At 38.4% G+C, this 16,684-nt stretch overlaps 1 protein-coding gene across 3 annotated transcripts in view; it reads left to right on the forward strand.

The window, feature by feature from the left end:
• The first annotated feature begins 976 nt into the window (after nt 1–976).
• LOC121855995 (zinc finger and SCAN domain-containing protein 31-like) overlaps nt 977–16,684 on the forward strand; it is a 38,192-nt gene continuing 22,484 nt past the window's right edge. Inside the window, exons 1-4 of one of the 3 annotated variants that reach the window (XM_042351230.1) lie at nt 977–1,407; nt 3,700–3,819; nt 6,574–7,065; nt 12,696–12,990. In XM_042351230.1, the coding sequence (XP_042207164.1) occupies nt 1,348–1,407; nt 3,700–3,819; nt 6,574–7,065; nt 12,696–12,990 (967 nt within the window). In that variant the 5' untranslated portion in view covers nt 977–1,347. The remainder of the gene's footprint in view (nt 1,408–3,699; nt 3,820–6,573; nt 7,066–12,695; nt 12,991–16,684) is intronic. The other 2 variants (XM_042351229.1, XM_042351228.1) reach the window with 2 other exon arrangements.

Consider the following 16,684-nt stretch of genomic DNA (forward strand, 5'->3'; position numbering starts at 1 on the left):
GACGGCACCGAGTGTGAGCTCTTTCAAGACAAGACTTGACAAACAGGTACATTCAGGAGCCGGTGCATGCCCAGTACTTGCCAACAGTGCGTAACAGAGACGTGACCGATCGCCCATGCGGCTAACGAGCCTGTGGGGTTCAGGTTATTTGGTTCACACTCAGGATGGAATGGAGAAAGGAAACTCACAATGTGCTCTCTATATACATGTTGTATTGGATGTACAATGCAGCTTGGTGCTGGGAAGGCAGCATGGTTACAAGCGTGATGTAGAGAGAGCTGGTTGGTGAGGACGCTCAGAGAAGGACAGCTTGTGGGTCGCCATGCTCGCCAGGCAGGCGGAGGAGGAGCGAGGGAAGGCCGCCAGGCAGCGGCGGAGGAGGAGGTATTGCTGGCTGCGGCTTTAGGTAGAAAGAGAGGCCAGGTCACCACGAGGTCAGGTCTTAAATAGCGGGGGTAGGCGTGGCTTATTAGTTGACCCCCGCTCCGTGATGTATGGCGGCGCTGGTTGACCTAGACCACGAGGCATACACTGGGGAATTGGTGGGGTCGGCTAGGCAGCGACAAACAGCGTTTGTAGGGGAGAATTCCACTACAAGCCGATCAGTGGTGAAGACGATAAAAGTGAAAACTAAAAGTGGTGAAGAGGATAAAAGTTTGCAGTACATGCCAATCTGTCCCTGTAGTGATTGAAAACGACGACGCACTGCAAAGTTGCAAACACGTAATGGAATCCTAGCTTTATACGTAATTTGCCCCAGAAATGTTATTGAAGAAAAGTACTTTAGAATTGTCAAAATTACTAATTGCAACTATAAAATTTCCGAGATTCGTTTAGTGGCAACAAGTGAAATAAAACATCATTATTCCAGTAAAATTGTTTTGTAAACGTTCAAGATATCATGAAAGGATAATGAAGTCTTTATCTAAATTGGCTCATATACAAATTGACTTGTAAATCTTAATTAAAATTGATATTATAATGTTTTTATAGACATATATCACTATTTTATTGAAATGTTTCGCCTACATGAATATACTTGAGATACAAACGCACAGTTGTATGTAAACAAAGGTTGGTGATGGAGGCGGGCGACCCACAGGACCAGTGCTGCCAAGATACATATTCACAAGTTTAACTCGTTACAGGGAACTTCTTCCGTTATAAGAAGCGGACACCAGCCTCCACCATTAGTTTCTCAGGACAAAATACCTAACAAACGTGTTATCAAGATGGTGATATCAATAAACACTAAAGACCACGTCATTTGTAAGGCAGGCAAGACGTACTGAATGGCTGAAGAAAACAAATATTTTAAATAAAAGTGGAAAAGGGAATGCAGAGAGGATGGCTTCAACTGATGTCATTCGTGAAGCTGCCATGTACTTGGAATATTTCCTCAAAGGAGTAAGTAAGAAACTTTGCAAAGCTGTAGAATGGGTAAATTTTTGGTATTTTTGCATTTGTGCACAACTTTTCTACCCCAAATCTATTATCTTATTCGAGAAACGTCTAATTTTAAGATAATTTTCTTCTATTACATTACCGTTGCAAACGTATAATAACGGAGATAGCGCATGCCAAATATTACTCTATTTTCTTCCATTAATCTTCCGCCATCGCCTACCCAACAGAAGTGTAATTCGGTCCTTGAATGCCTTGAATCCTGTCATTGTTTTCGCCTCTGGGGATATATGTCCGTTCAGGCAAGCGCTTCCACAATAATCCAGTTTCATCCGCATTGAATATTTGCTCAGGCAAATAATTTCCTTCCACAATCACACGATCTAGGTCCTCCTTAAAAGCTTCGGCGGCACCAACATCAGCACTAGCTGCCTCTCCACTCACCTTAACATTATGTAAACTGTAGCTGTTCTTAAATCTGTTAAACCACCCATGACTTGCTGTGAAGGTTTGTTCGCACTCATCTCCTGCCTGCTCCTTCAGGCTTTCGAACAGGTTTCTTGCCTTAGCCTGTAAGGTTAGAAGGCTTAAGGGTATACGCTTCTGTATCTGGTCTTCCACCCATATCACCAATAATTTTTCCATCTCGTGAATGGGACCTTGTCTTTCTTCGTAATTATAGTTCCCTTATAGGTGCTGATCCTTTCACTACATCATGAATACGTTCCGGGCAACCAGCTTTAGTATCAGTCCGCCAATACATTAATCGGTTCTAGGGCTTAAATTCCTTACTATTTTAGTAAATATCAAGAAGTTTATACTATTCAATAATTTTAAAAGTTTAATATTAAATTTTTTAGTCATTTTAACAATTATTGAACATAATTGAAGGTAAAGTGACTAGTTTAATGTGCGGCATCCAGCCTCTTAACACAGCAAACAGGCGTTAGTATATATATATATATATATATATATATATATATATATATATATATATATATATATATATATATATATATATATATATATATATATATATAGATAGATAGATAGATAGATAGATAGATAGATATATACTGTAGATAGATAGATAAAGATTTATTTGTGTAATAAATGTATGTAGTAGTACAGTAATCTTTTTCACTCAAATCCTAATGAAACACTAATGAATTAGAATACGGTAGCTGGTGTGAACAGTCGGAACAGTCCCACCACCGATTGTCTCTCGTGAAGCAAGCTTATAAATTAAAGAAAATACTTGCAGTGTGTTTAATATATTACAGTATATTATAAATAAATAAATAAACAAATAAATCGGTAAATCCATTTCAAGTAAATGGAAAATTTTTACTGACACCGACATTAGTTCCAGTTAGATAACAGGTGCTTAACTCACTAGTGTTTACACTACACCAACCGGTAACATTTGATAACATTACTTGAAGTAAATTGGCCTTATTTTAGAAAACCAAGGATGTGTAAACAGCACTGTTCAATGGGATGGTTGGTAAAGGACTACTGGGTTAGTAAGCTCCCAATGGTAAGTGTCACATTTGGGGTACCGGTCTTATACAGCGAATAGAGCTCAAAACCTACTTTTTAAATGGAATTTTTGGGTTCGTCTTATACACCCCGTCGCCTTGTAGGCCGAGATATACAGCATACTTTTTCTGTGAGTTGGAACCAATTACCCAATATCCCATTGAAATAATAGATTCGGTTAACAACCGGCTCTGTGGAACCAATTGTGTACGTTAATCGAGGGACCACTGTATATGAAAAGCAGATTAAAGAGCTTTATCAAAACATGTGGACAGCCCTGAGAATAGCAGACACTCTGGCTGTAACTGGAGCTTCAGCAGAGAAGAGTTTCTCAAAGCTTAAGCTTATCAAAACATACCTAAGGTCTACAATGGCTCAGGATAGGCTTACTGGTCTTGCTGTCATTAGCATGAATAATGCTGTCGGGAAGCAAGTGTCATGTGATGACATTATAGACGATTTTACTTCAAAGAAAGACAGGATGCAAAATTCTAGATACTTGATTTTAGAAATATTAATATGTAAATTACTAAAGGAATAATAAATTTGTAGCAATGATTTGCTTTCCTTTTGAAGAGAGGAGGGGCGGGATTTGGACGTTTTTCCGTGAGATGGGGGGGGGAGGGGGGGGCACAAATCATGTCTCGCCTGGAGCCCCTAAAATCCAAGAACCAGCTCTGACACACACACACACACCCAGAGTTCATGTAATTTTGCTGCTTTTTGCAACTGATAATTTAATTTCCATTTCAGATGTCTGATTGTAGTGTAATTGGGAGTTATACCGTTCAGTTTCTGGAGATGAAAAGCTTTAGTATGCGCCTTCAGACATCATTAGCTACACATCTTGTTCAACTTGTTACTAATATGAAGGTAAGGCAAAAAAGGATATACACTATGTGTGGTTGATCTGCATTCTTAGATTTTATTTTTTGGACATTATCTCATTGTTTGTTTCATTGGCTCTTGTTGCTTTGATAAATAATTCACCTTGAACGCCTTTCTCTTTTGTCGGATCACCAGTATGTCTTTCGCCAGGCGAGATCTACTGGTGATCTGCTCTCCTATTGCACCCATCTTTGGTCATCCTGTCTTAGGGATTATGGGGAAACTTTTGTCGTGGCTCTCGACATCTCCAAAGCATTTGACAGGGTATGGCACAAGTCTTTGCTATCTAAACTTCCCTCTTTTGGTTTCTCTCCCCCACTTTGTTTTCTCATCTCTAGCTTCCTTGATCCATGGCAGTTGTTGTCGAGGGATCGATTTCTTGCTCTTTCTCTACCAGTAGTGGCGTCCCACAGGGTTCTGTTCTTACACCAACTCTCTTCCTTCTTTTTCTCAATGATTTACTTTACACTACAACTAATTTTATCCATTCTTATGCTGATGATTCTACTCTTCACTGTTCCTCACATTTTCCCCTTCCTCCTAACTCTCAAACTAGATCTGTTTCTAGAACTGATATCATTACTTCTATCAATGCGGATCTGTGCATCATCTCTGAATGGGGAGGTACAAACTTGGTTAAGTTCAATAGTAATAAAACTCAATATTTACCAATTACACTTTATAAATTAGACGATCTCCCACCAATTACATTTCAGGACGCTATCATCCTCCCAAATTCTGAAATAAATATGTTAGGCCTCACCATTTTCTCCAATATGTCCTGGAAATCACACATCCTTAATATAACTAAAGCTGCCTCCCGAAAGTTGGGAATGCTGTACAGATGCCACAGCTACTTCACTCCTGAGCAGTTGCTTCAAGTATATAAGAGATTCATTCGTTCTAACTTGGAGTACTGCTCTCATATCTGGGGTGGCTCTTCTTCTGTCCAACTATTAGATAGGGTGGAATCAAAGGCATTTCGTCTTATTAACTCTCCTCCTTTAGTCGACAATCTCTCTTCCCTTTCTCTTTGCCCCAATGTTGCTTCACTCTCTCTCTTTTACAGGTACTTTAAGGGCAATGTTCTATTGATTTGGCATCCTGTGTACCGCCGGCAAGGCCGTGGGTTCGTAACACACGTCTTGCCCGTGGTGCCCACCGTTTCTCTGTGGATGTCGTTCACACGAGAATAACCCGTTATAGTACCTCCTTCTTTCCTCACACAGTCAAACTGTGGAATGCTCTGCCTTCTTCTGTGTTTCCATGCTCTTGCAATCTCTCTCACTTTAAAAAGCTGGTTTTCCGGCATCTTCGTGGTGTAGATTAATACAGTATAACCTTTTTTTCTATATTTACAATTTCTTTCCTTCTTTTTTTTCTTTGCCCCCCAGGCTCCATTGTGGGTCGTTTGACCTGTGCCCGGGTGGGCTAATTCCCGTAAAAAAAAAAACTTGGGTTCATACAAAGGAGTGTTAGTTAGAAGACTAGCAAAGTCATCCTAAAACTGTATCTTGCGCTTGTGAGACCACACTTGGATTACGCAGTTCAGTTCTGGTCACCTTATTACATAATGGATATAGAATTCTTGGAAAGAATTCAGAGGAGAATGACAAGACTAATCCCGGGCATTAGGAACCTTGAGTATAGAGACAGGTTAAAGCATCTTAATTTACACTCCCTCGAGAGACGTAGAGCGAGGGGCGACCTGATAGAGGTGTATAAATGGAAGTCAGGGCTAAACAAAGGGGACATTACAAAGGTACTCAAACTATCCAACCAGGAGCGAACTCGTAACAATGGTTTTAAATTAGACAAATTTCGATTTAGGCGCGAAATAGGTAAACACTGGTTTGGGAACAGAGTAGTGGATGAATGGAACAAGTTACCAAATATCATCATTAACTTGAATCCGCTGGATAGCTTCAAACATAGGTTGGATGCTTATATGAGCAATAGGGGTTGGGTGTAAATGGGACTGCCCAATATGGGTCAATAGGCCCGCTGCAGTTTTCCACCATTCTTATGTTCCTATGTTCACCCAGGCTAACCTCCACCACTCTGCCAGCTGCTCCCAGATAAACATACTCTTCCACTTACTTGTTCTTGTTTTTATCTTTAGAGTACTGTACAGTATACAGGTTTCTCTTTATCCTTACGACACATTATGTTGTTACTTGCATATAACACTTTATAGTAAATGACAATTATCTTGGTGACAACAGAGTTGTTGACAACCAGACTTATATGTCTGATTTTCAACCAAGAGAGTTCTGTTTCATATTTTTTTTATTGTTGATGTAATATTATTTTATAATCTTGTTATACACTTAAAGTTCTTAGCTGTTGAAGTGCAGAAATAACATAACACAACTGATTTTCGGACTTTCACATTTTTCGGACTGGGGTCTGCCCCAATTAGTCCGATTTATTGAGGTTTTACTGTACATAAAAATTAAGAAAATTGCATAAAGAATAAATGAACCTGACAATTTTGGGTTCTGAATTAAAGTCTCAGTAATAAATTAAGACAATATCCAGGTCTGGGTTTAAACCCTGGTTTAACTGGGTGAGGAGCTGCTTGTAGCATTAACACAGTTTATATGGGTAATGATGTATCCTTTCTCAATACAATATCAGCTCAGACATGTTGGTGGTAGATACCCTGCATATATGTCACCCATCTCACCCCTTTCACCATAAAATGGGGTTTCATAATTAAATTTTTTTTTTTTTCAGGGTCTCTTGCTGAAGTTGGATAATTCTCTGTTACCTGTTTGTAATGCAGAGGTTCAGACAGAGAACAGAAGTATGTGCTCCTTGTGTAGTTGTCAAGGGTCTGTGCATATACCAGTGGAAGATACCAAAGACAGATCAGTGGCAGCTCCTCAAGGGAAATCTTATGAATCACCAGAATTGGTCCAGTTGCTTACCTCAACACCGTTGATCCAGCTTAAACAAGAGATAACTTGTGTTTCAGATTCAGTTGCATCGGGTTCTTCTCAGTATCATCAAGTTGAGATGGCTGTAAGTAATGTGGATCTTAAAGATGTTAAATGTAAAGGAACATTAAAGACTAGTGACAATAGATTGAATACAGAATCACAAATTGAGAAATGTGTTGTGACGCCTTCACTGCATACGCACCTGGATGAACACATGGAGCTGGACTATGCTGCATCTTCACACCTTCAAGAGGAAACACAAGGAGAAATTCTATTAGACAATCTGGTTAGTTGTGGAATTTATTTATAGCACCTTCATTTATTTTTGGTTGATAGTTTAGGAATCAAGCTGGATTCCTTGCAAGACATGGAATATTTTGAATATAAACGTCATATATTTTGCACAAAATAATTTTTTTTTGCTCTTTCTAATCAAAATTCTTAGATTAGATCTAAAATTTGTATGTCTAATGCAAATTTTATGATGTTTTTATTCAAAATGATCATCAAATTGTAAGAATTCCAGCAATGTAAATTATATTCTGGCCAGGTAATTTGTATGAATTTTATGAGCTAAAACAAATATCTTCAGTAAATACAGTAAACAAATTATACTTCACCCGCATAGATGACCAAATTTACTGCATAATTAAAGCATTTCAATTCTGGCAAGGCACCGTGTAAATGACCAAGCGCATTAACCAAAACCGCGTAAATCCAGACTGCACTGTATATAGCGATAATTTTTTTTTATTCGTAAGGGAAATCAGGCAGTAAATATTTCAAATGTATCGCCATGGCAAACAAATGCGTTATTTGCTCACCAGAGGCGCCATGGCTGCTCACTCATGCATTCACGCTCGCCCTCTCAGTCTTTCTGAGTGAGTGACGAGAAAGCAGCCGATTCTGCTGCAGATTACGACTTCTAAGGTGAGTGTAAATTGGTTGCTAGTGACGTGAAAAGTGAAGTTAAGAAAATGGAAAGCTAAATGGAAAAGATTTAATATTGTAACTAATATTTTTGGTGTTCGTTATGTAGGTGTGGGATTGTCAAGTGAGGGTGGCAGTGTGGCGTCTGCTGCCGAGTCTGGTGTTCTCAGGATGGTGTGTCAGCTGCCGAGTCTAGTGTTCATTGATATTGAAATAGCGTGTTTTCTCGAGTCTAGTGCTCATTGGTACTTTAGTTAGTAAAAAAATGAACTCGTTAAGTTAAATTTAAGACACTTTTGGGGGCCTCCACAACCTAACCCTATTTTCCCCATTGATTACATGTACAGTGGTCTCTCGGTTAACAAACTCAATTTGTTCCAGAGGGTCGTTTACTCGTTTTTTGGCTTTACGCAAGGTACCAGGAACGTAACCCTCGCATAAGTTGCGAGTCTTCTGTACAATCAATCAATTATCGATGGCTTTTTAAGGTCCCTAACCCTATCGTATAACAATCATTGTCTGTATCTACCCGAAATTAAGAGTTAAAATATTTCTAACCTAATGATAATTACTGTTACCAGTACAGTATTTCTTTTATTATTATTATTTTTTGGCACTTAATGCATATAAGATTCAATGTGTATGTAACTAAATAAAATAAATGAAGAAAATTACATATATAATACCTGTAACATAACATAGAGCTTACAGGTGGTGTGCGATTGGATATATACCTGCCCGGCCCGGGGACTACTTGGTGATCATTTTAAAGAGGACTTAGGAAAACCGTATAATGAATTTCGGCTCAACACATACAGAAGATGTTTGTTATAGAGAGGCATTACTGTACTGTGGCTTATTTGCTTGATTCACTTTCTTCAATGTTACAAGAACTTCAGTTTGACATGAATAAAGTATACACACCCAAGTTCTTTTCACATTTAGCCTCCATTAAGGGAAGCGTCCGGCTGAAAATCGGAAAATTGCGAAAATATTCAGAAAATTCCTGAGGAAAGCTGATGCCTATGGCTATCTGCTGATGTATTTGGAATGTGTAATTCGTACAGGGATGTGATTTCTCCGTTTTTTTTTCCGGGTTTCGTTTTTTTACCTTTGTTTTAGGCCATCCACGTGAATCGCGTAGATCCGTTAAGAAAAATTTTAGGGGGACGGGGTGGTATGATCATGACGAGAGAAATGTTTGACAATAAATAATAATGGACTCTCTAGGGTGGATGGGTCTGCTGCGCGAGGACAATGAGCCAGTATGCTGAGTATAGTGGCTGTACACTACATGTTCATGCATTACATCATAGACTCTATTTCTCATTGGCTGTACAAAATCTAAGTACAGTAGTAGAATAATTTATTCTTTATACAGGTATTTGGCTTGGTTAATTATTTGCTGATTTATCTTTATATGTATTTGGAGGAAAAAATGGAATGTTAGGAAAAAAATTCATGCACCCTAAACAAAAGTGATAATCATAAATATCTGTATGTCACGTTCAAGTGGAGTAAATTACCCGTACTCTACATCAATTTCAACGTAATCTAGCGAGAAGTTATGGAGAAGTAGGGTTTTGAAAATTGATCGGAATATAAGGGAAAAATCAGGTACAGTATAGTCTGCATTTACGCGGTCAATTGAACCCGTGGAGGTCCGCGTAAAATGAGAAACGTGTAAAAGAAATAACAGAACATATGGGATTAATTGAAATAGAGACTGGGCCGACCCCCAAACTCCACTTTTTCCGACACAATATGTACGTTGTAGTAAAAATAGTATCTTAATTTTATGATGGTATGCACACACAATTAATATTTAAGAGAAATATCAATAATATTAGGTTTTTTAACACTTACGTTAGTAGAAAAGCTTGGTCGGCACACGTGGATGGCAGCTGGTTCCGAGGCAGAGGGCAGATTAGTTGCTCTCCGGTGAATCACTTTCACTACTCGCAGAGGTTTGCAGGGCCTCCCAGACAAACCCCTCAAAGTCCATATCCTCACTGTCACTATCACTGACTTGGGCTGGCTGTGGTTGTGGTGGGTTGCGGGCGAAGAAGTCCTTAATACTACATTGACGACTAGCATTGATGTTGTCGAGATAGATCTGGATATACGGCTCCATAACTTTCGTCAGATGGTTATTAGACTCTTCATGCCAATGCTTGTCTGGGTCATTGTCACGGATGAGCTTAATTTTCTCCCCCAACTCGATGATTTCCTTCACATTATCATGGCTTCATCCAGGTAATTCAAGGTTTTTCTCGGGTGGTGGGGGTCCAGCGGAAGCCATTGTGAGGGGAATAGCGGGCACAAGAGAGAACTGTATATGCGGACTGAGAACAATGAGACTGACCCGGCTAGGTCAGCGACTTCTACCCTCTGGTGGCAGGGCACGTCATGTTACATTAGACCAATCACAGCTAGCGGCGGAGGGAATGCGTGGGTGGTAAGGATGCGTGGCCCAATCACAGTCCAATACGTCAGTGATGTCAGCGATAACGTAAGAGCGACCTAATGCGCACCACTCACCGCACCGCTTCCCGAGTATGGTCAAGAATGGACCACGTGAGTAAAAAATGGCGTGGCGCGTCTGCACCTCTCCAGCCGCTCGCCGCGTAAATGATGAAATTTACCGCGTAATTAAAACATTTCATTTTGGCAAGGCACCGTGTAAATGACCAAAAGCGTAAAAAAAAACGCGTAAATCCAGACTATACTGTACCGTATTAGGGATTAGGCAGAACCGATTCAGGAGTACAGTGGTCTCTCGGTTAACGAGCACATTTCGTTCCAGAAGGTTGCTCATTAACCGAAAAATTCGTTAACCGAAACCATTGTTTCAATGGGTTTTTGGGTAATTAGTCGAGCTCACCGAAAATTGCCTAAAATCAACAAAAAAGGTAGTAAAGTACACTTACTTTCAGGTGTGTATGTAGAAGGCTCCTGGATGATGATGATGATGATGATGGGCATTAGAATGGGGGTGGAGGAGAAGTCACCCCATGACACCATTTCACCCATAAAATTTTAGATCTCTTGGTGTAATTAAGATTATTTTCTTTAATCAACACTGCACTGCATTATATATTGTCAATATGTAAAATAAATTTCAAATTGACCAATAATTTGCTTCGAAACACAGAAAAAAAGCATTTAGTTGAAGAGTGTCTCAAGCAAGATGTTACCTCCACTGAAAAGACACAAAGACTGACGCCTGTATGCTGTGTTGGCAGGCGGGATGGCGTGCCACAAACTAGTGACCCTACCTTCAATTATGTTCAATAATTGTTAAAATGACTAAAAAATTTAATATTAAACTTTTAAAATGATTGAATAGTATAAACTTCTTGATATTTACTAAAAGGGTAAGGAATTTAAGCCCTAGAACCGATTACTGTATTGGCGGACTAATACTACAGCTGGTGGACCGCCAAATGTAAGCTAAAACATGTGGAGGTCGGCTCGTAAGAAACTCGTTAATCGAGGGATTGCTCGTTAACCGAAGTTAAGAATCTTATGGAAGGTAACTCGTTAACCGAAATCTCGTTAACCGAGGGACCACTGTACTGTACAGTATACTGTACAATAATAAATAATAAACACTAAAATATTTTAACGCTTAATTTGAGGTGTTTAATGTCTACATTCAAATTAATCGCTATCTTGCAAGGATTCCAGCAATGCAAGATATATTCTGCCAAGTTTAGTCTGTGACATTTTATAAGATAAAAACTTTAAGATTAAAACTACCTTTACCGCTGGGAAGGGAGAGGTGAGGTGTTGACAGCCAGGCAGGGGGGATGAGGGGTGGGGCGGGTGAGGTGAGGTATTGACCAGCAGGCTGGGAGATTGCCCAGTGCGTAGTTATCAGTCATATAGAGGGAGTTTAAGTTTTTCGTTTATATAATGTCAATGAATTGACTTGGCAGAATATAACTTACATTGCTGGTATTCTTGTAAGTTGGCGATTAATTTGAGTATAAAGATGCTATAGTTTGCACTAGACATACAGTTTTTTATTATTATTTAGTACATTTGAGTACAGTAGTACAGGTTTGTCCTGAGGACACTTATTTCTTTTACTTTTTTACAGTATGTATTTAGGATGGTGTGTGCATGTATGTATTTAGGATGGTGTGTGCATGTAAATGAGTAAAAATAAATGAAGAAAGCTATGTATGTCTATCTAAAAATACAAGTTGAAAAACTTGTACAGTACTCCCGCTTTATCGACGGATTTTTTATCGACGGTTTCGATTATCGACGGATAATAAGCCTCAATCATCACACTGGTATATACTGTACACTGTATTGTTTACTGTAAGGACCGATGTTCACTTCAATAAATGAAATCGTAAGTTTGCTAGTATTTTTGTCCACTTATTATATTATTATTTATACACTATTATTTAAGGTTATGTGTAAAGGAAACGCATTAATGCTTAAAGGTACATTTATTCAACATATGCTAATAATAGTTAGAAAAATTACGTAACCATCACGGTATCGACGGCCGTCAACAGAACGTAACCCTCGTCGATAAAGAGGGAGTACTGTACTTAAATGTACTACTGTACATTAAAGTACTCAAATTTTTATCTCTTGTGCAAAATAAATGATGACCATATTCAAATTAGTTGCTGTCCTGCAAGGATTCTAGCAATGCAAGTTATATTCTGATGAGACACAACTGACACCTCGCACCTGCGTGGGTCAAGCTTCGGCCACGTCGGGTCATGTTCAGCGTCACTCTGGGTATGTCGTGCACACGAGTGATGTTCCACGAAAACTTTAGGTTTTAAGAGCCCTTTGGATTTTGTAATTGCGGATAAGGGATTGTGGACCTGTATTATAACTCAATTTGGGGGGGGGGTGGGTGGCGTTTAGCCCCTTGTCGCACTCAGCACCTCATATATTACATGTTGAATTGATATATATTATTGTTTTAAAATTATTTTCTTTTTTCTTAAACAGGAAGGGTCTGATGGAACTCAGCCCAGTGGGTTGATGTATTCTGTATATACTATGAACCCCTGTGGATCCCTGCAGTTAGTAAGTAGAGTTCTCAGTAAAAGTTCTTCATCAAGAGATTCACTGGATGAGCCAGTTGAGAGAGCCACAATAAGAATAAATAATATGAAGGAGGATGACCACAGAACTCAGTCTCAGCTTGAATCCCTTACACTAAGAGGAGAAGAGATTCAAACCTCTGAACCTGACATTAACCTGGAAGAGATGGTGGTAGCCCCAGACATTCTGGGTTTTGAAGGTATTTTATATCAGATTTGAATATTATTTTATTTGTAATTATCATCGTAATTGCACAGCTTGTATTTTCTTCACTAATGATATAACTTAAGAAGCTACACTTTCTGCTTCACTTCAGTACTCCTTGGAAGATTATCTCACAGCTTGTTCTTGTGTGATTTCCTTGAACATGTTACCATTTGTCATCCAGTCATTTAAGTCATCTCCAAAAATTGATAAATCTATTTTTTCTTTTCTTCTTCTTATTATTATTTGTTATTTATTCCTCACATTTACTGGCACAGGTAAACCTCAATAAAAGATGTGGTTAGATTCCTGAAATTCCCATCGCTATATGAAATATCGTAGATAGGGATCGTAACATGGGGTTCAATGGGATACATTCCCAGCTAGTCCCCAAACACACATGTATCACCAACAAAAATATTCTTACACTGATAAAATCAATAGAAACCAATTAAACAACACTCACCACATCATAATGAACAAGCCTGGTCATCATCACATGTCCCTTGTGAGGCCAAGGAGACTCTTGTAGGTGGAGTGGAGACGTCACTCTGACTCCCACACAGCCTCTGGGGAGTCTCATGATGCTTCACAATGTCAAGCTTCACCTCAGAGACACGGTTGTCTTGGATGCCTTGGCCTTCCCAGACATTTTCAAAGTTACACTGCTCACTTGACAGTCACAGAAACAGAGCAAACCCACTTGTCACAAAAACAGAGTGAACAATGATAACAACAGAGGCGAAGCACTTTACAGTCACAAAAACACAGAAAATATCATTTCACAGTCACCATAACACAGTTCAGTCTTAATGATAGTGCTGTCCTCTCACTATAAGAAAAAAATACCGATGGTAAGTACAATGTACATACAGCCAACGATGGTGAACGATAATTATGGAGCTACATTATGGCGGGGAGATGTGATTGACACAGTACCAAGAGCAGGACTGTAGTGCGCGGGTTGGCCGTGTGGCGGCGCGCGGGTAGATATTGCAGCGGCTCACAAGTGCAGTGAGATATGCATGGTGCATAGGGTTAAATATTGTTTCTATATAAAATATCACTGACTTGACATAAATGAATACTCTGTATACAGTAATTTACATTGCTGGAATCCTTGCAAGACAGTGATTAATTTGAGTATTGTATTGTTATGCATGGCATATGCACAGTGGTATGTTGCATTGTGCATAGTGAAATATTTTTAGGCATGTTACCCTCAATAATTATGTGTGATCAGGGCTGGTACTTGATACATAAAAATTTTCTGTATGTATGTAGGTATTTTTGCTGCTTAATATGAGAGTTGTTTAATATTAGTGTTAGGTTTGTAGTCCCCTGGAATATGGAGCTTTGTCAGTCATTGGCAGGCCTTGGAGGTGGAAGGACATTTGAGTTTGTCTGTGGTGGATACCTTTTCAAATCTGGTTTAGTTGAGTGTTATTTTACTGTATGCACCGGCGGTCAGTAATATACAGTCGGCCGTTAACATACACGGGGGTTAGGTAACAGAGATACCTGTGAAGGTTCAGAATCCGCGTATTTTTGCTGCCCCTTCCCCCCCTAAAAACACCCCTGGCCCCCATGTCCTTATTTACCGTATATACCTGTGCGTAGTTCGAGTTTTTAAGACCAAAGTTTTTGGCAAAAAATTGGGGGTCGACCTCTAAACGGGTAATAGTTTCGTTAGGTTGAAAAATATTTACCAGTAACTACCAGTAAACAATGGAAACGACGCACCACCAGCTGTGAGTATCGGTACAGTTGCCAGGGCAGATCTCTTGCGTCGTCATAGCTAGCCCAAAGTGGCCAGATGCATGGTATGGTATACACAGGACGATGTAAAACAAGTACAGTAGTACCCCGATTTACGCGGCCAATTGAACCCACGGGGTACCGCGGAAAGTGAACAACAGAACATATGGGATTAATTCCAATAGACACTGGCCCGACCCCCAAACTCCACTTTTTCTGACACAATACCTATGTTGTAGTAAAAATAACATCTTAATTTTATGATGGTATGCACACACAATTAATATTTAAGAGAAATACAGTCGCCAGGTTAATGTCCATTCAAATAATGGACTCAAATCCCCCCCCCCCTCTTCCCAGCTCACTAGCTCCTACCTCTCTGAGAAATGTTTGGGTGAAAACACTAGATTTTAACGTTTGGTAATAAATAATACCTCAGACTAAAGTTAGGATAATATAATTGACATTTCTGGATTCCTTGCAGGTCAGGGAATATTTTGAATGTAAACTTCATATATTTTGCACAAAAGATAAAATATTTGCTTTGTGTAAACCAAATTATTACATAAGATCTAAAATTTGTATGTCTAATGCAAAATCCATGATGTTTATATTCAAAATGATCATCATATTGTAAGAATTTCAGCAATGTAAATTATATTCTGGCCGGGTAATTTGTATGAATTTTATGAGCTAAATAAAAAAAAAAATTATACTTCACCGCGTATTTGAGTAGATGCACCGCGGAAAGTGAAAGTCTGGTTCTGGTAAGGTACCGCGTAAATGAGAAATGGCGGAAAGTGAAACCGTGTAAAGCGGGTAATACTGTAATAATAAAGAACCATAAAGAAATACAAATTGAAAAAAAATTTAATGAGAAACAATATACAGTATGTATGTTGTGTTGTCAGTAGTAAGAGAAACAATTGAGACCCTGCAATTGTGTGTAAATGAGGCAAAAAGTCAGATCAGCAACCTGGGACTTGGTCACAATTTTCGTGATGCCATATGACAGCAGGGTCTACTGTACAGGTATACTGTATACATAAATATTACATAAATTATTTCTGCAATTGTTCACAAACAAAACACATAAATCAATTGAACATGTGATGTCAAACGTGAACTGTAAACACTGCATAACCCCGCGCCAAGCCACAACACTGTACAGTACAATTTAAACGCTACGTATTTAGTTTTTCTCTTTTATTTAAATTTTTACAATATATATATATATATATATATATATATATATATATATATATATATATATATATATATATATATATATATATATATATATATATATATATTATATATATATATATATATATATATATATATATATATATATATATATATATATATATATATATATATATATATATATATATATATATATATATATATATATATATATATATTGTAATTTACATATTATTCATATTATGCTAGAGCGCCCACAAAATGTTTGAGTCCCCCTGTAGAGATGTCCGTTCTCTACCCACTTCAGGATGTCTTAGTCCTCCGTTTTCTTTTTGTGTACTCTCTCAGGGACTCAAGTATTTCTGTATATAACATAGGATGATAAGGGAATTTGAAATTATGAGTGAATGAATTTATTATACAGTGATCAATTAACATAGTTTTGATGTGTTTAAGTAGTATTCAGGCGCCTTCAACCTAGTAATGTTACGATATTCGTATCACTCACTCTAAACCACGAATTCCATCCATACAGAGAGAGAGAGAGAGAGAGAGAGAGAGAGAGAGAGAGAGAGAGAGAGAGAGGCCAAGCGCTCTGTTTACATCACACACACATAAATATTACATAAATTATTTCTGTAATTCTTCACAAACAAAACACATAAATCATTTGAACATGTGATGTCGAACGTGAACTGTAAACACTGCATAACCCCTCGCCAAGC

Source organism: Homarus americanus, unplaced genomic scaffold, assembly GCF_018991925.1.
Source record: "Homarus americanus isolate GMGI-L3 unplaced genomic scaffold, GMGI_Hamer_2.0 scaffold19117, whole genome shotgun sequence".
Classification (NCBI taxonomy): domain Eukaryota; kingdom Metazoa; phylum Arthropoda; class Malacostraca; order Decapoda; family Nephropidae; genus Homarus; species Homarus americanus.